Raw genomic sequence first — 27,559 nt, forward strand, 5'->3', positions numbered from 1 at the left:
AGAGCGAGGTCGGACTTATCTGACGTGTCGTGATCGGGGCCTCGTCCCCGCCGTCGCCGTGATCTGCTGCCCCTCGTTCGCCGGGTCACGTCGGCGCGGCTGCCCACCCACCGTTTGCGGGGAAGCTTAATTAGCTTTTAGTGAGCTGAGCCTCCTCTATAAACACCTCGTATCTTGCCTATTTCTGCCGTAGTCGCACTTCTATGCATAATCCTGCGGAATATCGGATTTACATGCTCTACACCGTCCGAGTCCGGCTAAGCGCGGATACTACCGTAAATGGTGTCGGGAAGGGTCACATCGGGACCACATCACCCTCATTTAAAACCACCCTCTAGTATTGGGAATCACTGTCCCATAACCCAGCCAAGAAATCACTGTCCCATCGACCTGAGTCTTCCGCTAAGCAACCATGTCTATCCTTGAGAGACAATTTCCAGATATCATCCTCTCGCCGCTTGTGGCTCCTGACCAGCACCCCGGATACAAGTATGACGGCTTCAATCCATCTGTAAAGACTCTCGAAAAGGGCTACACCAAAGAGCCCGGGCGTAGACCTTTTGGTGTCGACACTGTCTTTGAGAAAGATGTCGCCGTCAAGCTTCGCGACGGCGTGAAAATCTACACGGACATCTTCCGTCCTGCAACATCGGACAATGAGAGCGGCAAAGTTCCAGCAATTATTCCTTGGAGTCCGTATGGCAAGAGCGGAAGAGGTGAGTGAATCTTTATATCTAACTCTGTATTTGCTAAAACATCGAAGGTCCCCAAAACTATGACTCCATGGGGCCCTTTCGGTGCGGAATCCCTAAGGAACGTACGTCTGGCTTTGACAAGTTCGAGGTATAATTCCCCTTCACTCGGTTTTTTGAACAGTTTCTTTGCTCACTGTGTGTCTTTCAGGCTCCGGATCCGGCAGAGTGGGTGGAGAGAGGATACGCCATCATCAATGTGGATGCCCGTGGCGTTGGCGATTCCGAAGGCGACATCGTCGTCTGGGGCCAACAGGAAGCGGAAGACATATATGACCTTGTCGATTGGGTCTACAAGCAGCCTTGGTGCAACGGCTCTGTTGCCTTTGCGTGAGCTTTCCACAATTCGCCATCCAATCTTGTCCTCTTGCTAACTGTCTCAAGTGGCAACTCATGGCTATCCGTCTCGCAGCTGAACTTCGCCTCACGTCTCAGCCACCCCGCTGTTAAGGCCTTCGCTCCGTGGGAAGGCATGACTGATGTCTACAGGCAGCAAGCCGTTCGAGGCGGGATTCCGCATGTGGAGTTCTCCGACATGATAATCAAGGGCTTTGCCGGTATTTCTCCCCTCTACTGTTGAACTTGTGGATTTTTACTAAATGCCTAGGTCATGGCCGTGTTGAAAATATGGCCGCGATGTACTCCAAGCGGCCATATCACGACGATTACTGGGAGGAGAAGACGATCAAAGTGGAGAACATCAAAGATGTCCCGCTATACCTGACCGCGTCTTATTCGTAAGTATCTATATTGTGCAAAGACCGCACGTCAGGGACTGACATTGTGCGTGCAAGGACTGGTATCCATTCCGAAGGGTCGTTCCACACATTCCTCAAGGCTCAAACGAAGCAGAAGTGGCTCCGCGTGCATGCTTCACAAGAATGTAAGTGGGGAAGTTTTCTTTCTTATAGCCGCTGACAAAACGTAGGGTACGACATCTATCGCCCCGAAATCAATGATGAGCTCCAGCAATTCTATGATCGATACTGCAAGGGCATCGACAACGGCTGGGAGAATACCCCGAAATTCCGTATATCTCTTCTTGGTTTCAATGGGAGCCCTGCAAAGACGATTTTGGAGAGACCCGAAGAGGCCTGGCCGATTCCCCGTGCCAAGGAGGCTAAATACTACCTCGATGTCTCCACCAAGGCACTCACTACTTCTATAACTCAAGCAGAATACTCCGCTGCTTACGAAGCCCACAGCCTATCTGACACTCTTGTGAGTTCATACCAAGATGCACTAAGCGGTTTGGTTAACTGACGCTACCATCTTTAGGACTTTACCGTCACCTTTGACAAATACACCGAGCTCGCCGGCTACCCGCTGGTCAAGCTTTGGATGTCCTGCGCGGAGAAGGACGACATGGATGTGAACGTGCAGATCCGCAAGATTGGCCGAGATGGGCGCCTGCTTGAGTACCTCAACTACCCGTGCCCGGTTCCCGAGTCCGAAGTGCCAGACACCAACGTCGCCAAGTTCCTCGGTCCAGATGGCATGCTGCGCGCCAGCCACGCCTGCACAAAGGAGTACCGTGATGGCCGGCCCTTCTACACGTCCACCAGGAGCGAGCCCGTGCCCCCAGGCACCATCGTACCTCTCGAGATTCCCGTGTGGCCAATCGGCATGGTGTTTGAAGAGGGCGAAGGCATCATGCTAAGGGTTGCAGGCCATGACTTGAGGCTGCCGGAAATCGAGTTCTTTAGGTTGAAGGAACCCAATGATAAGAACGTCGGTCGGCATGTCGTGTACACTGGCGGCAAGTACGACAGTCATCTTATCCTGCCTGTCATTGCCTGAGCTTTTACCGACTTTGGAGATGCATCATTCCTGTAAATCCATAGAGTCTCTCAAATTGAGGCTACTCGTTCATCACGCAATCAAATCGACGCTTTTCTTGAATTATTCTGAACTGTGCTTATTTTACTAGAGTAAAGTCTCTTTGCATTGTGTGTGGCAAGATCACTAGTCTCAGAGAGAATGTTATCTAAAGTGATATAGGCAACAGTGTCTCATCGGAGAGCCGTCGCGAATCATACGTATCAAACTGAGCCCGGGCGCAATAACCCGAAGGACACGGCGGATGAGGGGAAGGCAAAAAAGACGGTTCCAAAAGAGTCTTTCTGTCGACGCACGGGAAGGGGGCACTCCCCATTCGATCCCACCGCTTCCAGTTTTGCCATTTGCGTCGATGGTCTTTTTTTTTCCTTTACCCTACCATGCCGATCGCTTCCCGACATCATCTAGCAGACGTGGCGCAATAGCCCAATAAAATACTTGAAAGATCTTCAACACAGCCCCTGCATATGATTGACCAAGCCATAAGCCGCTGCCTGATATTCCCCGCTAGTTCAGTCAACAAGCCAACGCGTCGAGCATATGCCAGGCAACAACCCCGCTCTTCAGTCTCAAATTTCAGCCTTGTCTGAGGGGCATAAACATACAATCTACTATAAAATGGCCCCCATCTCCTCAGAAATACAGTACCCACAAGCCACTATTCTCCAATTCTGATTCACCATGGGCGACCACACCTACACCACCCCCAGCGTTCCCCCCACCGCCAGCACCGGAGAAGGAGGTGCCAGCAGCCCAGACGCCTCCATCTGGGCCACTTACCAGTCGCACACCACCTCCACCCGCCTCTCCACCGACACCATCTTGCAGTCCGCCCTGCGCGCCACCTACCCCTCGCACCACCTCGCCGTCACCACATCCCCCTTGCTCAAATACGCCAAAGCAGGGCACGCGACGGCGACGCCCCGCGCCGATGGCCCGCCGCTGCTGCGCAAGAGGGCGTACATTCCGCCAACCCGAAGGCTCAAGAAGACGTCTAACCTTGGAAAGGGCGAGAAGATGGAGGAGGAGAGGGGCAAGCTGCGCGACGCGGTGAGCTTCGGCGTGTATGATTATGTGTGGCAGGAGGAGCATTTCGTGATGTACGTGGCGGAGGGGCAGAACGGGGCCATAGACGACCCGGCGACGTTGTTTTACGTACTCAAGGAAGCCACTGATGCGTCCCCTGCCGAAGAAACAGAACAAGAGGAGGAAGAGGATCGAGACGTGCGGACAGGCAATTCCCCAACGACCGACGCACTGCTGCTCGCAGCGAATAAGTGGGCAGAGCAGAGCAACAACGAGGTGTGGGTGTTCGACCAGGGGTTCTGGCGCCCGGACAGCGAGCTGTCGGCGGACGCGGTGCGCGACATCGACCTGGACGACATCATCCTGGAGCCGGCGACGAAGGAGGCCATCATGCGCGACGTCGTCGGCTTCTTCGGTGCCCGCGAACAGTACGCTCGCTTCGGCACGCCCTGGAAGCGCGGCCTCATCTTTCACGGAACCCCTGGGAATGGGAAGACGATGACGGTCAAGGCCATCATCAAGACTCTTTTGATGATGCCGGACCCTGTTCCGACTCTATACGTCAAGACTTTTGAGCAGCAGTGTCACGGCCCTCAGCAGTCGGTGCGCCAGATCTTCGAAAAGGCGAGGCGGATGGCGCCATGCCTGCTGTTGTTTGAGGATGTGGACTCTTTGGTCAAGGATGATGTGAGATCGTACTTCCTCAACCAGATCGATGGGCTCGAGAACAACGATGGAATTCTGATGATTGGCTCAACCAACAACTGTAAGTTGAACACTTTTCAAAGCACTACAGACAGCGGCTAACAGATTTCCAGTGGACAAGCTCGATCCAGGCCTTTCAAAGCGGCCCTCTCGCTTCGACCGGAAGTACCGTTTCAAACTCCCCTCTTTGGAAGACCGCATCCGTTACTGTGACTGGTGGAGAGCGAAATTTGCCGACAATCCAGACCTTGCCATGGATGCGGACGTCTCAAAGCGTATTGCGGAGCTAAGTGATGGTTTCAGCTTTGCCTATCTGAAAGAGACTTGGGTTGCTTCTCTCTTATCGTTGGTCTACTCAACGTCTTCAGTGGGCACGAAGGAGGTGTCCGGCAAGTTGCCTGAAGTGCTGGAGAATCAAATCAAAATCCTCAAGTCGGAGATGGCAGAGGTAGGAGAAGAGAAACAGGAAGAGGAGAAGGCGGGAAAGAAAGTCTGATTGCAAACTTCGTGGACATAGACAGTTGCCAAGATATCAATCACTCTTTGCACCAAAATTGCACAGAAGCTTCGGTGAAACTTCTTATAACCCATCAGCGAATTTAGACAGGACACCGAAAACCAAATATTTAGGTTGAAGTCGGCATAAAGCAGCAAGATTGTGGCGTCATCAGCCTCGGTGAAAAAGCACGGCTTCGCCGACGAGATCGGAGGCAACATTCAACTCATATCAGCTTAGCCAAGTAATCTTGACACAGTACGCTGATTCCGCCCCAAGGATATGTCCAGCCTCGACCGCAATCCTTTCCGCGTATTCACGACCCTACTCCGACCAGAGCTGCTAGAATCAGAGAAGGCGCGAGAGTTGGCATTATCCCTTTTGGAGAAGCGGAAGATATTCACCGACTTGCTGTTCGAATTACTCGACACGGCAGAGGATCAGGGCGGCAAGCTCAGTGCTGAACAGGCAGATGCCTTCATCGACCAGGCCCTTCTAACCTTCAGCTGGCGCTCTGTCGCTGCGGCTACCATTGACCAATACAATGCGCTCAAGGCAGAGCATCCGATCCTGGCCGACATCGCCTGGTTCCAGAGCGCACATATCAACCATCTCACGCCTCGCAACTTGGACATTTCTGCTGCCCATGTGGTCATGCGGGAGGCTGGCATGGCGGTCAAATCGCGTATCGAGGGCCCGCCGCGGCGCAAGTGCCCCATTCTCCTGCGGCAGACGAGCTTCCTCGCACTCGAAGAGACGGTCAATTTCATGACATACGAGGATACCCAAGCCGCTAAAAATGAGCTATCACCGCAGAGCGACCTGGTCAAGGCAAGTCACAAGGCGCATTTTGGTGAGATCGAGGAGCGAGGTGCGGCGGTTACGGTGAAGGGCCGGCAACTATATGACAAGCTTTTGAGTGAAGGCATGATGAAGACGATTGGTGCAGACCCCAAGAATGTGGACGTAACCATGGAAGAGACCTTCAAGCAGTATCCTGATGACTGGACCGAGTTGAGAAAGCAAGGGCTCATATATTGCCATTTTCGGTGCACGAAGAAGGCAGTACTAAAACCTACGAAACGAAACGGCACCGAGTCGTTGCTCGAGCAACTGATCGCAGGAAATATTATAGAGCCGTCGCCCATCACGTATGAGGATTTCCTGCCTTTCTCTGCTGCGGGTATTTTTCGGTCAAATCTACAGCCACAGGCCAAGGGCCTTGCCATAGTAGCGGACATGAATCGGTCTTCAGCAGATTTGGAGGGATTCGAGGAAGCAATGCAGGCAACTCTTCTGGGCGTGGACGAATGGTATAGGCAGGCTCAGATGAAAAGTTTGGAGGATGTTGCTCGAGAGTTGGGACTGTCGATGGGAGATTTACTTTGAACCAAGAAACCTAGCATGCAAGAAACTCGACTCCGGCTCAAGACCGAGGAACTCGACTTTCCGCGATTTTCCTTACTTTTATTATCTGACCTTAGAATTTCAGTGATTATTTGGTGTTATGCGGGACGTTGGAGCGGGGAAGGCAGAGTTATCCAACGTCCAGTACGTGTGTGTTGGTTCCCGAAAAGGAAGTAATCGAGCGTGTCGGAACACATCGGATATTGCGGACGTAGAATTTCTAGAATTGGCTTTTTTGCCACCTCGTCAGTGCTTCATCTGGCGCAGAGCTTGCTGTTTTGCAATCATTTAACGCGTAGAAGCCGGACTGTAGTTGACTAAACGCATCGGATAGTGCCTCGGCTGAGTTAAATCATCCCCGCATCTCTGAACTTCAGACACTATTTACTCGCCATCTTCCACTGTGAACAACCAAATTATCTTGAGAATCCAGCAGACTAACAGGTCCATTGATCTTTGATCTCCATATTCTGCTTCAACATGGATTCTCTATCAACGCAGTCGAAGAACAATCTCATCGTCAATCGGGAAGTCGGGGTTGAAAAAAGGCTCTCTCGAAGCTCTTCACCGCCCAGTCCCGAATTCCAGAGATTGATTGACCACACCATCGAACACGGCTACGTGGTAGTCGAGAACGCCTTCACCAACGCTGAGGCGGACGAAGCAATTGCCGAATTGCAGCGTCTTTCCAGCACCCCGGAAGCCGGACCCGCCGGTGCCGGGGGCCGGAACACATTCGAGGGGTTGAAGACATCGCGAATCTACGCATTGATCAACAAGTCACGAGTCTTTGATAAGTTCGCTATGCACCCAGCTGTACTTGCGCTGAACGACTACTTTCTCGACCCAGGATATCTTCTCAATGCCTACCACAGCGTTTGCATTCAGCCGGGAGAGAATCCACAGACGCTGCACCATGATGACGGCTTTCTTACCCTGCCACGACCCCATAAACCCTTTGGAACGGTAAAGTTAACCCTTATAGTCTATTGGCTTCCTTCCTCTGTTTCTCTTAATAACTGTGATCAGGCAATTATGGTGGCACTCGACGCCTACACTTCAACCAATGGCGCCACTGTGGTCGTGCCAGACTCCCACAAATGGGCGGATCGGATGCCCGACCGTTCTGAAGCCGTTCCCGTCATCATGCCCAAAGGAAGTCTAGTCTACTTCCTTGGAACGCTGTGGCACGGTGGCGGTCAGAACAAGTCATCTGCTGAGCGCCGCGCCCTGACAGTGCAATACTGCCAGCCGTGGGTGCGGCCGCTCGAGAACCAAATCCTCGCTGTGGATTGGGAGAAGTTGGATCAGATTCCGCCGCGTCTGGTGGATATGCTTGGGTACAAGGTTGGAGCGCCTTTCATTGGCTATGTGGATGGAGTCAGTCCCCGAAGAGCCGTGGCAAAGCGCTTGAAGGAGAAGGAGAAGGTGGAGAAACGTGCCAACAAACTATGATCAATCACTGTTATTTGAGAGAAATATCTTGTCAACCACAACTGCCCTCCCATCCCGTGTATGTTTGCTCTGTTTGTGCTTATGCTACGAGCATATTTTGTGTGAGGCACACGCTACCCGAAGCCCCTGGAAATTATCCAAGTAACGTGCTAACCACGCCAATCTTCGGTACATGTAATTTTGTTAGCCGCAAGGTGTCGACCGCTCCGACAAACTTCCACATCAATCCTGGCATCGGTGATGCCGGACCAACTTTGCGGCCAGAAAGCTGCAGTGTCCGGGGACGAAAGTCCAGGAGAGTGAATACAGATTTTAGATAAAATGGCGAAAAGAAGTCCTATTCCCGCTATGAGACTATCCAGTTCTGGTCATCCGGCGCCCGGAGGCCCGTCACTTCTGCCGTCACTGCATCAGAGCTTGGCCGTTTCCCCCTTTTCACCAAAGCCCTGCAAACGAAAGATCCCGTACAGACCGTCTCAGCGCCCGCCACATCCTTGAGCAGCGCAGCAGTCTCGATCGACCCGTTTTCCGGCTCACGACGCAACACCAACGCCAACGACGGACCAACATCCGCCAAGCACTCAGCCGTCACACCCGGCGGCACAGAACTCCAGTCCAGCACGACGCGATAGCTCTTCTCCGCCGGCGCATCACGCACGTAGAACTCCTTATCCGCCGGCCTCAGCCTCTCCCTGACCAAGAACCCGGGCTTCTGCAACTTGAACGAGCCCTCCGCCGTCATGCTCAGCGCCGGCGTCCGCGGGCCGCCGCTCGCACCCCCTTCACCCTCTTTCATGTACTCCGCGATGCCCTCCTTCGCCAACGAAAACAGGTCCTTCGCCACGGGAAGCAGCCCCGGCGTCTGGAACCGCGCCTGTTTGACGACGTCGCTCCGCTTCTCCTCCGCACTCCTGCCCACGCAGCAGCGGGCCGGCGCATCGTCCTCGACGCTCGCGACGTGCACGTCCGCCGGCGCCCAGCGGAACCCGTGCTCTTCCATCTTGCGCCCCTGAACGAACAGCAAGCCGGCGGGCAGCGCGGGCTGGTCGAGCAGCCACGTCCTGAAGCGGCGGTCGGCCGGTTCGTCGAGGACCTTTTGGAGGGCGACGAAGTCCCGTTGTTCCTTGGCGCAGGCGAAGATGAAGTTGACGAGGCGGTCGCGGGCGTGGCTGGTCGTGCGGTAGCGCAGGCTCTCCCACGCCGCGACCATGCGGTGGACGCGGTTCTGCAGGCGCTCATGCTCTTCTTCCACCGCCGCCGCCGGCTGCTCGGCCCACATGGCGGTGATGCCGGCGAAGAAGGACTTTGTGTCGGCGGCGAGGCGCTCTGGGGCGGAGAGGAACTTGAACGGGTCTTTGGGGTTGAAGATGCCCTTTGCCTTGTTGATGTAGGGCCCCAGGTTGATGGTGGTGCTGGAGCCGCCGTTGAGGGCGTTGTTAAGGGCCTTGCCCGGGTCGATGATCCACAGGCTTTTCCGGTAGATGTCGAACGCGGTGCCGATGGCGGTGGCGGAGTAGGTCATGGCCTCGGTGACATCCTGCGAGCGCTGCTGCTGCTTCTGCGACATCAGATACGGCGCGATGCTGTTCAGCTGCCGCATGAAGCCGACGACGTCCGGGAGGTCATAGTAGCCGTCGGCGAAGAGGACGCGCAGCCGCCCGGACGCGATGATTGCTTCCTGGTACGTCCAGCAGCGGCGCATCCACCCGGACAGCGCGATGCGGAGCAGTATTTCGCCCTCGGAGCACTTCTCGTGCTCCACCCGTAGTAGCTCCGCGTCCAGCACCACGGTTATGTCGGCGTTGGCGTAGTAGCGTTTCAGCTTCGTGATGGCCATCGTCTTGGTCTCGCCCTTGACCGGCACGCATAGCGTGTCCAGCCAGATGCGGACGGGCCGGCCCAGGAACTCGCGGATGGGTGCCCGGATGCTCTTGGGTGGGAAGGTCCACGTATTCTTGATTTGCCGTTCCTTGTACCGGTCATGGTTTGCTTTGTCCTGCCTCTCTTTAGCTTTTACGTCCCACCACGGCGCGTCTCGTAGGATATTGTAGAAGTGTTGTAACTGGCACATGGGGAGTGCGTTGTTTTCCGGGTTTCCAAGACCTGCGCTTCGTTATTTCGGAACTCGGAGGTGTTTCCTACAGTTCGGCTTACCATCAGACCAAACATGTGAGAAGATGACAATGCTCCTCGAGTATTCGATGATCGAGTCCTTGTGGCTCTGTAGCTCAACCTGAAGCGTCTTCGTCTCGTCTTCCAGCTTGACCGGCTTCATCTCAATATAAGGGATGCGCTCATCCCTGATAACCTGCTGCAGCTTCCCCTCGTCAACATGATAAAATTCGCAGTTGCAGTCCTCGGTACGATGTCGAGTCTCGTAGTTGTTGCTGTCTATCTGGTTTGCCTGGCATTCGAAATCGTTGCATCGAGAATGGTCTACTGCCTCCTCACCACGCTTCATGTATGAAGCGCAAAACATCGACGCCTCGGAAAGAAACGTGTTAACCAAAGATATCTCTCGCGGACACCATCCGGCATCGCGCATGCGCCCCACCGCGATAGGACGGAGGCCCCAATCGCGCGTCCCTTCAGCCAGCCCCTCATCCCTGAGTGCGTCGTCAACGGCGCGGCCGAGTACCTTGATCGAAAGGATGACTTCGAAGGGTAGAGGACACTCCTCGGGTCTGACTTGACGCAGCGCCGCGAGCGCCTCGGATAACGCGCATCCGGTAGCCAGAGCTTTGTCTAGTCTTTGCAGGTGCTTTTCGCGCTGGTTATCCATCACGAGCTTCAAATCATCAACGCGCTTCTTGAGCAGCTTTTCCAATTTCTTCGTTGACACGACCTTGCCACCGCCGCTGCGGCCTTCCCCATCCACATCTTTCTCTCCCTCACCCTCCTTCTTCTTCTCCTCCTTCTCCTGCACAAACTTCTCGTTGCGAAAGATTTTGCGTCCAAAGATGGACCCGACGAGCGACAGTTCATTCAGCAGGCCAAAATATAGCCACTTCTGCAGGAAAGCCGCCGTCTCGTCGAGACCGCGCCCTTGGCGGAAGTCGCCGGCGAAGAGCAGGCTGCTCGACCACCCCTGTCGCTCCGGGTAGCCCTCGAACGTGTCGCCATCGTACACATCATCATCGTTGGGCAGATACGGTACCGTCGGATACGGCCCGGTTGCGAGCGTGAAGGTAGGGAGGTGATCCATGGACTAAATTCTTTGAATCCGGCGTGATGCAGGAGGAAAACAGTTATCTGTGGGCCGCCGTGGACATATATGGAGCGCCCAGATCTTCGCGACGCATTACGTCGGAGGCTGCGGAGACTTGTCTTTTCTTTTTCTTATCATGTCTAGGGTTTTGGGGTCCGCATGCACTTCGAGCGCGATCGTTGGCCTGCAGTGTGTCGCAGCACTTGTTGGTGGCGAGTATCAGATTAGACTACTTACCAGTACAGGTATTGGTAGCCTTTCACGCCACCAACAAAAGTTTATATGAGACAAAAAAGGCTGCAGCATCCCTTGCAACTCATGCGAGCTAATCGGGTTCTGGACGACGGGTCTGTGGGGGCGCACATTCTTGTGGGGGCGGGAAATTCGATCCTCTGTCCGGGGCCTGTGCAAAGCTTTGCAAGACATACATTTCCTCTCCATTTATCTGAAAAGTCTCTTAACTTGTGTAAGAGTAGAAACAGAGACGACGGCTCTTACAAGGATCAAAAGCTACCCGGTCCGACCGTTGACTTGCGACTGATTATGCTGATTTGCGGGTGTGTATGATTGTAATGTGCAACTGAGCGAGTAGGTTAGCGGCCTTCCGGCACTTGCTCAAAACTTCTATCATGTAAAACTCGTCTCCTTCTCGTTTCTGCCTTGCAAACCTTAGCGCCCGATATTCTCCCTGGTCTTATGATCAGAATCCTACGTGTCAGCTTGGGGCGTCGAATCATCGTTCGATATAGCCGAAATGGCCTGTGGAGGAGGGGCATTGTCTGGCTTATTTATGTGTTCCAACCCCCAGAAACTACAGCCTTGTCTTCAACACCTTTCGTCACCCAACGTGGCTCGGACCTTCGCCTCCCAGGCAACTGTCTTTGTTATCATTCTTCCATCCCCGCTGTGACGGAAGAAATTTGCAAATATCCTGTTCATTCGAAACAACCTTCGGCAGCCAAAATCGAACATTTTTCTGCAAAAATTGCCAGCTGATCAACTTATGCGCTGCATTCCATATAAGACGAATATCCGAGCAATGCAGCCATGACCAAAGGACGCACACGAAAACCCTACCACTACCAACCACTTCCACAAGATCAAAGTATCAGACTCCTTCAGCTTTTGCCAGGCAAGGAACACCAGAAGGTTCAGTGCCGCCTTCAGACTGTTAGTACCCAGCAGACCTGCCCTGAATACGAGGCCATCTCCTATGTCTGGGGCCCGCGGAAAGAACGAACCCACATCTTTTGCCATGGAAAGCTTATCAAAATTCCGACAAACCTCCTCCACTGTCTCCAGAGGCTGCGACATGAGAAAGAGCCGCGCATCCTTTGGGCTGACTCGATATGCATCAACCAAAAAGATCGCGAAGAACGCTCCCAACAGGTCCGCATCATGGGTTCCGTCTTCGAACAAGCGGAACGTGTGATTGTTTGGTTCGGTCGCGGATCGAACTTCGACGCAAAGGCCGCGTTTGATCTTGTCCATAGCCTTGCCCCGAGGTGCCGAAATCTTCTCGAAGGCCCGCTACTCACACTGGAAGAGGAGACAGAGTTCCAGTCATATGCTGAGGGATTTCCGTCATCGAATTGGAAGGCTTTCGCTTCACTTCTGGGAAACCCATGGACAACGCGTGGATGGGTGCTCCAAGAGATCGGCCTGGCCCGCGAAGGATTGGTTGTTTGCGGGGTGCACGAGATCTCTTGGCAGGACCTCGTGCATACTACTGATTTTGTTCAATGGTGCTGCACGAGGCTCACGTCCCTCTACGGGTTGAGACCCGAACGTCTGATGAAGTGCGCTGATATGGGCTTTCAGAAGAGTGGTCATTCTTTGGGACATTTATTGAACTCGGTGCGACGCTTCAAAACATCCGATCCCCGAGATAGAATATATGCAATGCTGGCACACAAATCATTTCAAAGAGCTCAACAAGCCGCTTTTGCAGAACCTATCCCTATCGACTATGGGCTGCCGTATTCGGAAGTCTATCTAGCGATTGCTCGGTTATTACTCCAGTCTGATTCTCCAATCGATTTACTGAGTCATGTAATCCACACGAGCGAAACTATACAAGGGGAAAACAAATCCATCTCATGGGTCCCGCAATGGAACGTCTATTATATTTCCTACTTGAAGTCGTATGGACCGGGAAAATCTGGAGCCGGGAAGCACACTACGGCACAGCTGTCACAACGTGGCCATTCTCTAGATGTTGGGGGTTTATCCATCGATCACATTGATTGGCAATCCGAAGTTTTGACTACTGACGGATTTGACGACGCAGAAGCAGAGGGAAAAGAGTATTACGATCTAACAGCTATTCTGAGAAAGATGACCGAATCAGAAAGAGAGACACGGAGTTTCGAAGAAGTTTTCAGAGATTTTTGTTTGGTTCTAAACGGGCAAAATAGAATTCGCAGTGGACGAGGCTTTAGACCCCAACTGTCCCCAGACGATCGAGTTGCGGACTGCCTCGCATACCTGAAAAAAACTGGTATCAATCTGGAGTCAGCTTCAGAACTAGAAGAAAAGTATGGCCTTGGATATGCTTGGCGCTTCTGTGAAACAGTACAGCCCTGCTGCGAGAGACGCTTTTTCATAACGGCCAAAGGCTATTTCGGGCTGGGCCCTGAGGTCAGTCTGCCAGGGGACAAGATATGTGTATTCTTTGGCGGAGAAACCCCTTTCATTCTTTGGCCCCAGAAGGATGGTACATACAGGTTGTGCGGTGAGTGTTATGTTCACGGCTTAATGGATGGAGAAGCCATTGAGATGTGGGAACGGGGTGAGCTAGAGGAGGAGATGTTCACGCTGACATGAGCTACTTCTGCTGTTTATCTTTGCTCGTTCCTCGCTCACCGAATTTTCTTTCCATCATCCACGCTGTAGTATTCCAATATCCATCAAGCATGTTTTATTCCATGTATGTACACTTTTTTTCAACCAGAATACCACAGCAAGTTCTTGTCACATCCTCACATTATTTACATCACCACCCCTTTGAAATTGAATCCTTGTACGTAATTATCATTCATCACATTAGAGCTATTGATGCATTAGTCACGGCCCGCTGCCAATTCACAACTCATCCCTCTTCTTCAGATTCCCACCCACAGGCCTCAGCCTAAACAGGCCCAAGCTATGCCTATCCACCTCAGCCTCCAAAGTCCCACCAGGCAGCAGCTGGCCGATCTTCTTTCCAAACAGGGCGGTATGGTTCGCCTTCAAGCCATCCGCATAGCTCAGCTTCGTCGAGTTATACCTGGTAACACTATCCTCCGCAATCTCCGTAGCATTGCCCGCCAAGATGGTCGCAGCCTCGTCCTCAGACATGCGGTTAGCCCAGAGGTCGTAGATGTCCCAGGTGGTGCTAAGCTCCGCGGGCGGCAGGTAGGCGCCGGCGGTAGCCTCGTCGAGGAAGATGTCGCGCATGGTGGCGTTCATGGTGCGGGAGCTGTTGCCCGTGTTGAGCAGGGCGACGACCTTGTCGCCGTTGTTGAGGCCGCGCACCCACAGCTGGATCTCGCCCATGCCGTCCTCATCGACGTCGTCGACATAGTGGCGCCACACGCGGTTGGCCGCGCCGGCCGACGGGTCCTGGTTGAGGGCGATGACGGCCGGGTTGGAGTAGATGGCCAGGTTGGCCGGCGACAGGGTCGGGATGTTGGTGCCCATGAGCAGGGGCGACGACATCAGCGCCCACATGGAGAAGTGGAGGACGTATTCCGAGTCTGTGGGGCGTTAGTGATTTCGTTCGTGGCAGTGGGATGCAAATAGAGCTTACCGGACTGGCCGCCGTTTCCGATCTCAAGCATGTCCATGTCGTTGAATGCTCCGGGCTGCGAGCGAGACACGATGGGGGCCATCTTGTTCAGGATGTTCATGACGGAGCAATGGTAACCGGGCCAATTGCAGGGAGTCTCGGTACAGGGGCAGCGGTCGTCAGGACGCTGGAAACTGTCGTAGATGTCACCGCTCATGCGGTAGCTGTTGGCAATGGTGTAGGCCCAGTCATAGGGGTCATCATTGCCCCAGTTGCACATGGCGTAGACCATGGGGCGACCGGTGGCATTCAGAGCCTTGCTCATGACGTTGTAGCGGTCGAAACTGAGTTTTGGGGTACCTGACTGGCCCTGGTTGTAGCAGTTGTCATACTTAAGGTAGTCGACTCCCCAGGATGCAAACAGGTCGGCGTCCTTCTCCTCATAGCCCAGGCTGCCCGGGTAGCGGCCGCAGGTGAAGACACCAGCGGAGCTATACATGCCGTACAGCATTCCGAGGTCGTGGATCTTGTCGGCAACATATTTCATGCCATTGGGGAATTTCTTCGAGTTGTGGACGAGATATCCAGAGTCGTTGCGACCAGCGGACCAGCAATCGTCGAGAACGACGTACTTGTAGCCCAGGTCACGCAGGCCGAAGTCGACCATGGACTGTGCCGTGTCCAGCAAGAGCTCCTCGGAAACGTCGCAGTGGAATGCGTTCCAATTGTTCCAGCCCATCTGGGGGACGAGGTTCAGGCCGTTGTATGAGGTTGAGCCAGGGATTACCACATCCTGAGCATTGGCGGCCACGAGCAAGGCCGCGAAGGCCGCGGAGAGCGAGGAGGAAGCCATCTTGACGGGCTATAGAAATGAAGGAGGGGAGAGGTGTCGCTCAGGCGTGGACTTCCAGGGGCCGGAGAGCGGCGGAGGGTTTATATGGGGTCGGGTGCGGGATAATCAAGGCCATGGTAATCAAGGGTAAGCTTGGGCGGGGATCAGGCCTCAGCGTGTAGTTGAGCGGCCGTGTTCCTGGTTCTGGGGAATTTCCCACGAGCCGCATGCCATTGAGGGCGCGGAGCAGGTGGAGGATGCCTGAAGCTAGCCGTGGCGGGCTTAGGCGGTGTAGAAGGGGCGGATATTGGACTTCTTGGCTGCAGGTGCGGTGTTTGCAAATGACGTCGCGAGTGCGGGGTGCAGCTGCTGAGGCTGACCCGGCCGGCAACCACTTAGGCGTTCCTGCCAACCTGGGCCCGGAGAAGAGCTCGCCTGACGCTGCCGCTTGACTCAAGCTGTATACCAAGCTATCCAAGCCTGCAACTCTTCTGGCAGCTTCTGCATCGTTGGGTTTGTGGCGTGTTCCCCGCCTCCGGGCTCTCCGCTCTCGCACATCCTCCACACCACCGCCCCTCTCCGCCGCCGCTTTCGCATCGCCCTCCGCCGCCCGAATATGGGGACTTCAACACCACAATCGCCCCACAAACCCCAACGCCTTCCGCAGCTAAGCCCACGGAGGCTACGCCAAGCCGAGCCATCCCGCACCCCGGCGAAACTCGACCGGACGCCCCGCCATGATTTCGCCGGTGTTGACCGTCTCCGGAACCTGCATCCTCACCTCCTGCCGTGCCATCTCTCGCCACTGCGTCTCGGAAGTCTGATGCCGTATGCATGCCACCTGTGTATACCACCTCACTAGCAGCTGCCACATCCGCCCGCCCACAAAGCCAAGAATCCCGTCCGTCTGGTCGAAGAGTGGTTCGGCAATTGAACGAAAAAATGGCGCGCCTGTCGGCTATTGTCCGAGCCGTCTCTTAGGCATCCCGGTAGACGCGTCCAACCACGCCATGATTCATGAGATCGTCTCCCATTAGCGCTCACTATAGACGATTGAGCAAGTGATATCCGCGTAACTCCAAACCTGGCTGGTCCAACGTCGGTCCGCCGACCAGAAACTGCTCGCCGAGATCAGATCCAGATGCGCTAGAAGCATCGCAGAACACACCCATTTCCAACCTTCCCCGGACCTAAAACAACCACTCACCGTTCAGCCTACCACCACTTCTTCGCCTCCGCCTTCCTCCTCACCATCACCTCCTCACTGTCTCTCCTTCACCGCCTTCGCCATCTCGCTCCCCACATTACTCCCCAGCCCTTCGAACCCCTTCACCATGCCCTCCCTATCTTTCTCGCCTATGCGCGTCAGGTCGACGATCTGCCTGGTCAGGAACGCGTCGGTGGCGGCGTCCTTGGCGTCAAAAAGTACAGCTTGGCCCGGCCGTAGTCCCATATCGGCACCACCTTGCCCCCGTCGCCGGCTTGGTGTCGCGGTAGAACTGCGGCGTGATGGAGTGCTGCGCTGGCGCGTTGAATATAGGCTTGGCACACCCTGAGCTTTTTGGGCCTGTGCTGTTGTTGCCGTTATCGGATGGGGATGAGAGTTCGATCATGGCTTTGGATTGCGCGTTCGACCGTTCGACCGCCCAATGGATTGGTGTGGATGAGGGCCCGTAGTGTGGGGAGGTGGTACTCGGCGTAGATGTTGCGGAGGTACATGACATCCAGGTTTGAGATGCGGTTTAGGAGGTGTTGGGAGTGGTAAGTGCTTCTGTTCCGTTCCTTTCCTGTTCAATGGCTCTCTTGCGTGGTGATCAGACTGCTGGTGGGAATATTTCTCGGGTTGCAGAAAATGATTGAATAAATGTGAGACTGATGTTTCTTTTCCTTCCTGTCCCAGTCTCCTTGCTGTGCTTGGAAGATGGAATATGAGTAGACCATTTCCTGGCTCTTTTAAATGCTCTCGAAAGTCACCACGATGACTCCTATAGGAAATTCTGACGCGTTGACGGGTATCAATTCCTTTGGATGAGCCGAGATCTCACATCTAGTGTCATAGAGCTTACGCCGCGGATAAGTTGCATGGTTTTTTCCTTAAAAGGTAGGTCCAGCCATCCAGCGTCAACGGCGGACGGATTTGCCTCGGCTGAGGCTTGGATCACCTTGCCGTACGGGGAAGGTTTCCCCGCAAAAGCCATGTCCGACCTATCGCCGGGTATGTTGTGTAACTGCTACTGGTTGAGAACATCATCAAGTGGTAAGCTCTGCGGATATGCAACAGAGTTCTGCTTCCGGACATTCCTCTTAGAATAGCCGATCGAGCATCACCATGCGCTTACAAAAGCTGTCATAAGATGTTGACGTGGGAAATCAGTCATGAGGTCGGGCTAAGGCCATGCTCTTGGAAACTGCCCATGAGATGTAGAAGGTCCGCATATTTTTGGGGATAAAGCATGGTAAGAGGTAAAACAAAGAGATGGGGGAGGGCGAGAAGCAATGAGTGGTTGCTTCACGCACGCAGAACCGCGGACCATTGGCATATGTTAAATATCCGGACAGGCGGGAGAAATTTCCTCTCAGAGCACACCCACAGTTGGAGCGCCGCTCTTGACCCGTGCACGCCATCTTAGCGCATTGCTCGATCACTTGCATTCCCCCACCTGACAGGGGGCTCTAGCCTCACTAACCGTAAGCGTCAATTTGGTAGTCGCTTGAGCGGAACCGTGTGGACAGCCAATGACCAATACCGAGCGCCAAATTAGTATCAGAGACGTCGAGGAAAACTTCATTAACATAAATCGTCTTCTATTCGTCAGTCTGTTGCTTTTTTCGAGCCATATAGCCGTCCACTGTCATGATCCCCGCGTTAAGATAAGCACCACCAACTTCCGTGGACACAGCCACCAGAAATGGCCCTCAAGCAGGCGTTGTGTTCAGAATGAGTTGCAGATGAATTGCAGACACCAGGAGCAAATGGAAACCGAAGTTCTCGTCACTCGATACGAGACACGAAAAGGACGCGTAAGCCCCACGTATATTCCCCGTAACTATAACAGCTACCTTTTGCGTGGGAGATACAGTACAAAGCCCTTCAGGCTTTGAATTGATATACTCGTTGATGGTGACAGGCAAGGGTCTGCCTGCGGCAAAAATCCCAGCATGAACAGTCTCTGGGATGACCTTTAATGCCAAGTTCCTATATACAGGCAATCCCGCACTCGGGCCTTGCGTATGGTTTGCCCCTTGCACGAGCCCCACCATGCACACAAACCCTCCGTTGGCTATTGTGATGGCCAACTCCAACTTCGAACGTAGTCGCAGGGCGGAATTGAATATGATTGGTTGTGAGTGAAAGTAAGCTTGCGCTCGGAGTTTTATATCCCATCCCTTCTAACAAGGATGATGACGAATCCAGAATAGACACAGTGAAGATAAATGTGGTTGATGCTTTTTTCGTCGTCGATCGTGCGTTCTCAGGGCGGCGGCGTCATGGCAGCGGCGATGCTCATCGGATGCAGTTCGGCTGGCGATCCGCTGTGGTGGCTTTCCCCTTGCTCGTGAGGGTGCTGCCAGCCCCATGCCTCTACTAGCTGTGATCGTGCCTTCGCCGTCGGCCAGCCGTGCTTTCTCTCCGTCTGGTTGAGGAAGTTGTGAAGTATTTTCTGCTCGGCCAGATGGACGAAGCGGTCGCCGCCTGCCGAGGAGGTTGGATCAGTAATCGAATTCGTATAAATCGCAGGGATGATTCCGGGGGGATGCTTACACAGGGCTATTGCCATACATGCGATGAGACTTGCCGCCGGGGCGAACTCGTTCGATTGCGCGAGGCCACAGAGCTTGCGGACGTCTTCTTTTGCTCTCTCCTGTTGCACAATGCAGGTCAGATAAACAGCCTTGAAAGGTCAAAGAGAAGGAATAACTCACATCCATCTCCGCAACCGCGCGCTTCCGCAGCGGGCCGAGCTTTGGGATAGTCGGATCATGGACGACGAGCAGCAGATGGGCCTCGATGGTATACGAATAGCCCATGACATGCCAGTCGGCCTGGAACCTCACATCGGGAAACATCTGGCCGCCCTCGCCCTCCTCGGCACGGCCACTGCAACACTCCCACCCACCGAAGAACGGCTCGTAGCCACCGGGCACGCTCTGCCACCAGCGGTCATTATCCTCCATCAACGCCTTCCACCTCCTGACCTGCTCCTCCCGCCCCATCCCCGTCGCCGACCCCAGCGTCACATTCATCGCGGCGCCGCAATGCGCAATCGCCCTCTCGCACCACACCCAGTCGGGCGCGGGCCCAAAGCCATGCTCAATCTCATACCCGCACACAGCCGGACTCATCGTGATGGGCTGCTGCGTCTGCGGCGCGATCCACACCTCCTGCCTAAACGCGGACCAATACGCAGCTCTCCTCAACCCCGTCGGCGCCTGCTGCCGGAGGTTCGCCGTCGCGACGCTGATGATGGCCTGGCTGCCGGTGAGGTGGCCGCGGGTGTCGGCGCCGGAGATGTGGACGTCCATCTCCTCGAGCATGCGCAGCACGACGGTGGCGGCCAGCAGCGTCTCGTCCATGCAGACGGCCTCGACGTCCGACAGCGACGGGATCAGCGTCGACAGGCACAGCTGGTAGTAGCGGTCCGCCACGTACGCGTCGACGGCGGCGCCGCCCGTCTTCCAGTGCAGCATGCGCGCCGAGATGGCTAGGATGGCGTTGGCGAGCGTCTTGTTGGTGCGCGCGCGCTGCGGCACTTCGTAGCGGAAGTAGCGGTACGGGTCGCAGAGGTCGAACTTGGATTGGGACTGGTTAGCTGGAGATGGGGAACTGAGAAAGAGTCTACGTACGAAGGTGGAGATGTGCTCGAGGAAGAAGCGGAGGAGCATGGCCTCCTCCTCGGACTGGAGCGGCCATTGGTTGATGGCCCGCGACTGGCTCGGGGTCGACGGTGCTATTGAGACGGAGGGTTCGGGTATTGCATGGTGGTGCGAGCGGCTCAGCTCTCGTAATGCGGCGTATGTTGGAGAAGAAGCGAAGGACGATACGCGGTGGTTGCTGAAAGGAGACGCGACTGAAGGAGAGGGATAATTTTGCTCAAACACATGCGGGCCGCTAGTGGCTGCAGGGCTGGGCCCGACATCCAGGAGACTAGCGTCCGGTATTATGTCTTCAGGGACTGACTGCTGTCGTGGCAGCGGCGGAGCACTCCCTTCCGGATCCTCTTGGCTGCTGTCCCCATCTGCGGCGCCGTCGATCACATCGCCCGTCTCGTCCACGAAGTCAACTGCCACAGGTCAGACCAGGCACGCGGCGCATGCGGGACGACGGTGAGACCTTTTGGTGGAATGGGAAGCCATATCTGCTTCTGGCCGGGCTGCCTCGGAGCATTAAAGTGCCGAAACCTGCGAGGGGGCTCCCGGACGCAGCGGCGGCCTGCGCGCTCGCACTTCTTGCATTTTGGTAGGTTCTCGTCGCCTGCCGAATGTCGTCAGCTGCGCGCGACTAGGCGCGGGGGGGACAGGGCTTCTCCAGACACTTGTAATGTCGAGCACGGCAGTATGTGCTACCCCGTCATTCGTCGATCAGCTCCACAGCGGCGGGAGGGAGGGCCGGCACTCACCACGACATAATCGCCTGAGACGGGAGTCGAGAAGGGTGGGAGTTTGAAGATTGCGCTGCGGTTTGGCTGGTGCAGGGGCTACTTGCTGCTTTCATCCTGTTTTCGGCACCCGCGCCCGCAGCTTGACGTCTGTGGGCCGCCCCAAGTGGACCGAAATGCGGGGAACCTTTTGCGGGGCGCCCAGAAGCACGAGCCGCCTGGGGTGTGGTGTCGCCCCGTTTCCCGCGCCTCTGATTGGGTTCAAGGCCGCCGCCATTGGACGATAACGGTCTGGACGGGGTCAAACGCCCCGACCTCCTGCTAGCTGTCCGCCACGTCTGGCTGCCCAGGAGCAGCTACCGTACCCAGTTGGTGAGGCAGTATATAAATGCAGCCCTCGTACCGTCAGACGGGGATACATCTCCCACGCTTACTTGCCTCTGAATCTTCTTGTCCTTTTCCCGCATCTATACCCCGCATTCCTGCACAATGCCTCACGCAGCATCCCCGGAGCGCGACGCCAACTGGCCTGGCTGCAAGCTCTATGTCAACGACGGCCAACTGGACCCTGACCAGATTGCACCCCTGATTCCTTCGTCTCCAGACGAGCCTATCGAAGACCTGCGCAAGAAGTACGAGGAGAACGGCTATGTTTTCCTCAAGGGGCTGCTTCCCCGGGAGGACGTCCTCAAGTGCCGCGAGAAGTACTTTGCTATGATGGCTCCCAGCGGCGTCTTGAAGCCCGGAACCAAGCCCGTCGAGGGCATCTTTGACGATACCAAAGACAAGGCCAACTACCCTGGCATTGGCGCTGGTGCCGTCGGCGGCAACGGGCGCCCTGGAGAAGACACTGCCGCGACCTTCGTAGACCTGGCCTTGAAAGCCCACTACGAGGACTGGTGTAAGTAACTCCAAGCTTCGCTGTGTAGGAACATGCAGCTGACTTGTTTTGATGCAGACTGCGAGGATTTCGTGAAGCACCCAGTTTTGAGGGATTTTGTCAAAAAGATGAGCGGTTGGGACGACAACACTCTGGGCTTGCGCCGGACGCTGCTCAGAAACAACACCCCGGGCAACCACGCCATCGGCGTTCACTACGATCAAATTTTCCTCCGCTACGGCCAGCCCAACTCGTTCACCGCTTGGGTCCCCATCGGTGATGTCGACATCCAGGGCGGCGGTCTCATCTACCTCGAGAACAGTAAGATTTTCATCCGCTCAATCAATTCTGAGCTGCCGCTAATCAGACACAGGCGACAACTTGGGCCAGGAGATCGAGAAGGACTTCACCGAGAAAGCAAAGGCGGCGGGCTTCAACGACGAGGAGACCAGGAATGCCTTCAACCAGAACATGATGAGCACCGGCCTGCTCGCAGACGGCCCCGCACAGTTTGGTCGGGACTACAAGAGAAGATGGCTCCTGACCGAGTACGAGGCGGGTGATGTGGTCCTGCACAAGCCCCACATGATCCACGCCTCGACCATCAACCACGACCCGCACAATAGGATCAGGCTCGGCACTGATCTGCGATTTGTGGATGCATCGGGCGAGTACGACAAGAGATGGACAAACCACTACGAGTTCGGTGATGGTGTGTAGATGAAGAGATTGCATGATTGCGTAGATGCGGGAGTTATGAACAGCATTGGGGATACTGGTATAAGCGGACATGGCATATCGTATATTGTTTTTCTTTGATCAATTTGCTTCGGGCCACAGGCCTTGACAGCGCTCATACCTCAATGAATCATCAAGAAAGCTTGACTAAACAACATCAGTGAGATAATCATGATTGCTAGCCTCATTCGTGTAGTGTGTACTTCGTTGCGCCTATTTGACTCTGCTATTCCTGACAGCCGACAGGTTTTTTATACATAAGAAAAGCCGAATCGAATATAGTGTTCTCTACATAATGGATACCCGCGCTTCAGCTTCGAGACCCTCTGAACACACTCAGCCCACTTCATGATTATGAACACGGTGCCGCGACGGTGGACAGTGGCAAGTTTCGACATGACTGGGGCAACCTCGAGCACAATGGCGTCGTCGCTATCTTCCTGAGCCTACTCGAGTACTTCCGCAGCGTGCTGTTCATGACGGCCGACCGACCACGTGCGCGCCATCGATCCGGCCTTCGAGTCGCGCATCTATCTGAAGATCCGCTACCCGGACGGCGATATCGCGGCGCGCAAGAAGATCTAGGAGCGCATGGTGGCCGTGACGGACGAGGGGAGCGAGATCGGCGACGGAGAGCTGAAAAGTTGGCAGTGGCGGAGCTAAATGGGAGGGAGATTCAGAATCTGGCCAAGTCGGCGTAGTTGCTGGCGAGCTTTGCGGTAGTGAAACAATTTTGTTCTCGAAGGCAAAGTTGCCGCGGAGTGCTGGACAGACTGTTAGGTACTCTATATAAACCAGTAAGTTAGCCATCCCGGTATGCTAGTTCCGCTCGAATGAGGTGGTGCTTGGTTAAATGAGAGCCTGAAGGTTTATGTAGGGCAGTCCAAGTTTCCACCCGTCCTCTGTGGGTAATAAAGAGGTCGAAGGTTCGAATATGGGCTAGGGAAGACAAAAAAGACGGTCCCAAAGAGTCTTTCTGGGCTTAACCCGCATGTAGCGGGGTTCAGTTTTGCCATTTTCGTCGACGGTCATTCTTTTTTCTTCCCGCCCGTTCTATCAAGAGCTCCATGATTCCAATTAAATAGTTGTAAAGAAGATTGACATCAAATTCCATTTTGCGCCAGAGGGCAATGCGATGCTTACATGCAAAGACAAAGGAAAGAACCCCATCCTTACCCAACCACGTGCTCAGCCCCACCGCCAACCTCACTTCATTACATCCCATCAAATCACCCTCACCATCACAACCCATGCTGCTTACACGGCTCATCAACAACCGTCTGATTAACCACCTTCACCGCCGGCCCGCCGCCCGACGCACCCAACATCAGCATGCCCCCCGTCCTCGCCTCCACCCACCCCGCCGCCTCGGGCCTCGCGACGTTCCGCGCAAACCCCAACCACAAATCCTGCATCGCCTCGCTCGTCTTAACCTCGTACTCGCTCGCCTCACCTCTACCGAACATACCCCTCGTCCCGAAGACCTGCGGCAGCTCCGCCGCGTGGTACGCGCCCTCCCAAAACAGCGGGCTGACGTCGCTGAAGTTGCCGGCGTAGAGGTACCGGTACGTCTTCAAGTCCGCATTCCTTGCCGCAGTGCGGTTTCCGGCCGAGTGCGCGTCCGGGCACTGGAAGCCGCTCAGGGTCGCGGCGAGCGCGACGGCCGCGTCTGGTCCTTCATGCTGTGGATCGCGAGGGAAAGGAGCGGCGAGGTTGCCCTCGGCGGCGTTGGAGCCGTAGACGGCGGGCGCGCGCGACAGCTGGCCGCGGGCGTAGCGCGCCGCGTAGTCGGCGAAGACCCAACGGTCGTCGGGTGTGCCGATGAAGTTGAGCGGGGGCGCCGTTCCAGCGTTGGTGTAGTTGGCCATGAAGTCGACGATGGTCTGGGCGGGGAGGGCGCGCATGCAGGAGAGCTGATCAGAAGGAGAAGAAGACTTGCAGCCGACGTGCTCGGCGACGAAGGTGAAGTTGGAGTGGGTCGGGTCCTCAGTCACCAGCGCCTGGCCGACGGGGATCAGCGCGCTGCCGCTGTCCTGGATGAAGCCCTTGACGATGGGGTCCTGCGGGAAGGCGAAGTTCTGCGCGTCGGTTGAGGCCGCGCCTGAGGATTGGCCCCACAGGATCATGTTGTCGCGGTCGCCGCCGAAGGACGCGATGTTGTCGCGCACCCATTCGATACCCATGCGCTGGTCCATCAGGCCGAGGTTGGTCTGGTTCAGGCCCGCCGCGTTGGGGAAGCCGAAGATGTTCAGCCGGTATTGCAGCGCTACGACGATGTGGCTCTTCGAGCGCTGGATCCATGGCGGAGGCTGCTGGTATGGGACGGAGGAGGAGCCGCTCTGGAGGCCGCCGCCGTGGATCCAGATGAACACTGGTAGTTTTTCTTGGGTCGAGTTCATTTTGGGGGCCCAGACGGACAGTGAAAGGCAGTCCTCGCTCCAAGGAGCAGAGTTTAGAAACTGTGGCGTTGAGACAGACCAGATGGTTGGCGCGGTAGTCTGGAACTGTGGACAGGCATGTGGAGTCTTGGACGCATTGAACATGTCATGGCTCATAAAACGCTGCGGCGGCGCGAAACGGAGCTCTTTGGTTGCTGGTTTGGCGAAAGGGATGCCCAGAAATTGGCGAACATCGGGGAAAGATGGATCAGTGAAGCCGTTGATCTTTCCGGATGACGTTTCGACAAGGAGCTCATGCGAGTCTGGGCGCGTGGGTGCGGCATGCACCGTGTTCAGGAGTGCAGCGAGAGTACATGCGGTTACCGCTGTGAGCCTCATGTTGGCGAATAACGACTGTTGAAAAGATTTAAGGAGATGCTGGTTGTGGATTGGTGATTTGGAGCGATGAACCTCACCCTTCTTATACCTTTGGACCAGCTCCTTCTCCAGGCCGCGACAACAATGTACGCGTAACCTTGCGCTCCATCTATATTCCCGCACTACACCAAGTGGAGACTACATTCCAAATCTCAGCTATTGCAGTGACCGCAATGCGGTGTTTCTGCGAGTCTCACTGAGATTTTAGTGCAGTGGTGATGGCCGTGTCAGCACAGCCGCACCTGTGCAGCCTTTAGCGCCACAAACCACTCCCCGGATCTTAAAATGCCGGTCATCAACACAAAAAGTAGGATAGTTGTGCATAAGTGGCACAAATAAGCTTTCTCCGCTCCGGAAAGAAAGCTTCCTTGTTATTCACCAAACCCTCGTCCGATGATGCCGATACACAGGCTGAAGACAGAACACCCGACGCACTGTCACAGCGCTGCCTTCTTCCCGCTCAATCATCCTGTGTATACCCCATATGCGGCATTGTTTCCTCGTGGTATAATTTGCCCTGGTTATTAAAGAGTTGGGATAGAGCAATGGTGCTGGCCAACCCTCAGTAGTGAACACGGCAAACTGCATCCGAAAAAGGCCGCACGTCGACCGAAGTGTAAGCGCTTGCTCTAGCGCACCCCATGTTCGGCAAACATAGTCTAGCAATGTCCCCGTCGACAGAAGAGGTGTTTCCAAAAATGGACTGCAGCTTCCCGCTGTGGCGCTATCTCGATTCGGGGGTCTCGACGGGTCTTCCGGAGACGGATTTGCACGGTGCATGCAAGAAATCGCTCCCGCAACCCGCTCATTCGTCAATCCTCTCCATATGCCTCTCCGCTTCCACCTCCTTCAATTCCTCCAGCGCCTTCGCATACGCCTCTTGCGTCCAGCAATACGAAAACCTCGCCACCATATCCACGCCCTCCCCGATCATCCTCTCCACCTCCTTCCACCCCTTCTCATCCCGCTTCCCCGGAATCCTAAACGTCGATCCCACCCTCAGCACCTCCCCCGCACACGACGGACAGCGCTTCAAATGCTCTCCATTCTGCGTCCCCACCACCCTGACCCGCCACACCTCGGGCTCCAACAACGCAAACTCCTCCCTCTCCTCCACGCTCAAATCGCCCCACCCCTCATCATTCCTCAGCGGTAAGTGCGGCACGACGGCTACATGCCCACCAGGAACAACGCGATCCATCCTCTTCTCCAGCTCCTCTCGACGGCGGCGCAACGTCTCTCCCTTCTTCTTGCACCTGTCGATCAAGCGCGCGTTGCGCACGCTCTGCGCGTAGAGCGGGTTGGCTTCGGGCCGCGGCTCCGCTTCCCACAGGCCGTACTCGTCGAGCCGGTAGCGGAAGCGGTCCGGGTCGTAGAAGGGCTTGACCGAGCGCCGGCACGTGGGCCGCGGGCAGATGAACTTGGGCCGGTGGTGATTCTGGCAGCGGCTGTAGTGCAGACCGGTTCGGCCGCTGGAGGGTTCGTCGGGGTTGTTGTTGATGGTGCGGAGATGGTCTTCGAAGGGTTGGTCGATGCGCTGTTGGGTGGATGAGATTAGTTATGTATCTTGTCGAACTCTAGAGCATTTATAGAAGTTTTTTCTATATGGATTTGAGAACAAAAGAAATGGCACACGCTATTTGCTGCTTCTAATGGAGCTCTATGTGTTTTGCAGGTGAAGGGAAGATGGTATACCTTTGGATGGCACCAGCTGCAGTGGACGGCATACCAATCGCAGCAACCCGTGAGAGAAGGGCCTTTAGCCCGGCAGCTCATAAAATTCGCTCTAGTGGATCTGTCGAACACGGAGTCAGTGATAAGAAAATTGATAGAAGGGAGAAGTGGCTAGATTAAAGAATTAGACGTACCGTCGACAAGTCATGGTGCGGATGTTTCGCAAAAAGCAGTGAAGCTTAAGGCTGTGGTAGGGATACTTTGAGTAGAGAAAAGCTGCGCATTACATGCTTATGAAGTGGCTGTTGGGGGGGAGCACAGTCCCCAGTGACTCACTAAAGGATTGTAGTCCCTGCACACTTGAT

The 27,559-nt window shown here is 55.2% G+C and overlaps 9 protein-coding genes across 9 annotated transcripts; 4 read left to right on the forward strand and 5 right to left on the reverse strand.

Annotated features, from left to right (window-relative positions):
* Positions 1 to 412: 412 nt before the first annotated feature.
* Positions 413 to 2,552, forward strand: LTHEOB_8721 (Peptidase S9/S15; the record flags this gene model as incomplete). The annotated part of the gene is made up of 8 exons (XM_035518230.1): positions 413 to 716; positions 764 to 843; positions 904 to 1,082; positions 1,137 to 1,309; positions 1,360 to 1,489; positions 1,547 to 1,635; positions 1,681 to 1,973; positions 2,031 to 2,552. The coding sequence occupies 8 exons, from the start codon at positions 413 to 415 to the stop codon at positions 2,550 to 2,552; spliced, it is 1,770 nt and encodes a 589-aa protein (XP_035370026.1).
* Positions 2,553 to 3,272: 720 nt separating this feature from the next.
* LTHEOB_8722 (ATPAse AAA+ type core protein) lies at positions 3,273 to 6,207 on the forward strand (the record flags this gene model as incomplete). Its single annotated transcript, XM_035518231.1, has 3 exons — positions 3,273 to 4,383; positions 4,436 to 4,770; positions 5,098 to 6,207. 3 exons carry the CDS (start codon positions 3,273 to 3,275, stop codon positions 6,205 to 6,207), a joined length of 2,556 nt encoding a protein of 851 aa, XP_035370027.1.
* Positions 6,208 to 6,705: 498 nt separating this feature from the next.
* LTHEOB_8723 (Phytanoyl-CoA dioxygenase family protein) lies at positions 6,706 to 7,680 on the forward strand (the record flags this gene model as incomplete). Its single annotated transcript, XM_035518232.1, has 2 exons — positions 6,706 to 7,191; positions 7,255 to 7,680. The coding sequence occupies 2 exons, from the start codon at positions 6,706 to 6,708 to the stop codon at positions 7,678 to 7,680; spliced, it is 912 nt and encodes a 303-aa protein (XP_035370028.1).
* Positions 7,681 to 8,026: 346 nt separating this feature from the next.
* On the reverse strand, positions 8,027 to 10,885 carry LTHEOB_8724 (Het domain-containing protein; the record flags this gene model as incomplete). The annotated part of the gene is made up of 2 exons (XM_035518233.1): positions 8,027 to 9,783; positions 9,835 to 10,885. The coding sequence occupies 2 exons, from the start codon at positions 10,883 to 10,885 to the stop codon at positions 8,027 to 8,029; spliced, it is 2,808 nt and encodes a 935-aa protein (XP_035370029.1).
* Positions 10,886 to 13,972: 3,087 nt separating this feature from the next.
* On the reverse strand, positions 13,973 to 15,510 carry LTHEOB_8725 (Alpha-galactosidase; the record flags this gene model as incomplete). Its single annotated transcript, XM_035518234.1, has 2 exons — positions 13,973 to 14,625; positions 14,679 to 15,510. 2 exons carry the CDS (start codon positions 15,508 to 15,510, stop codon positions 13,973 to 13,975), a joined length of 1,485 nt encoding a protein of 494 aa, XP_035370030.1.
* A 3,452-nt stretch (positions 15,511 to 18,962) lies between these two features.
* LTHEOB_8726 (Arca-like protein) lies at positions 18,963 to 21,115 on the reverse strand (the record flags this gene model as incomplete). Its single annotated transcript, XM_035518235.1, has 6 exons — positions 18,963 to 19,183; positions 19,271 to 19,352; positions 19,414 to 20,280; positions 20,335 to 20,771; positions 20,822 to 20,889; positions 21,108 to 21,115. The coding sequence occupies 6 exons, from the start codon at positions 21,113 to 21,115 to the stop codon at positions 18,963 to 18,965; spliced, it is 1,683 nt and encodes a 560-aa protein (XP_035370031.1).
* Positions 21,116 to 21,575: 460 nt separating this feature from the next.
* On the forward strand, positions 21,576 to 22,686 carry LTHEOB_8727 (Phytanoyl- dioxygenase; the record flags this gene model as incomplete). Its single annotated transcript, XM_035518236.1, has 3 exons — positions 21,576 to 21,987; positions 22,045 to 22,287; positions 22,340 to 22,686. The coding sequence occupies 3 exons, from the start codon at positions 21,576 to 21,578 to the stop codon at positions 22,684 to 22,686; spliced, it is 1,002 nt and encodes a 333-aa protein (XP_035370032.1).
* Positions 22,687 to 23,945: 1,259 nt separating this feature from the next.
* On the reverse strand, positions 23,946 to 25,481 carry LTHEOB_8728 (Carboxylesterase; the record flags this gene model as incomplete). Its single annotated transcript, XM_035518237.1, has 1 exon — positions 23,946 to 25,481. One exon carries the CDS (start codon positions 25,479 to 25,481, stop codon positions 23,946 to 23,948), a length of 1,536 nt encoding a protein of 511 aa, XP_035370033.1.
* An 844-nt stretch (positions 25,482 to 26,325) lies between these two features.
* LTHEOB_8729 (DNA-directed rna polymerase) lies at positions 26,326 to 27,402 on the reverse strand (the record flags this gene model as incomplete). The annotated part of the gene is made up of 3 exons (XM_035518238.1): positions 26,326 to 27,057; positions 27,216 to 27,315; positions 27,389 to 27,402. 3 exons carry the CDS (start codon positions 27,400 to 27,402, stop codon positions 26,326 to 26,328), a joined length of 846 nt encoding a protein of 281 aa, XP_035370034.1.
* Between the last annotated feature and the right edge of the window lie 157 nt (positions 27,403 to 27,559).

This window comes from Lasiodiplodia theobromae (assembly GCF_012971845.1).
Source record: "Lasiodiplodia theobromae strain AM2As chromosome Unknown scaffold_28, whole genome shotgun sequence".
Classification (NCBI taxonomy): domain Eukaryota; kingdom Fungi; phylum Ascomycota; class Dothideomycetes; order Botryosphaeriales; family Botryosphaeriaceae; genus Lasiodiplodia; species Lasiodiplodia theobromae.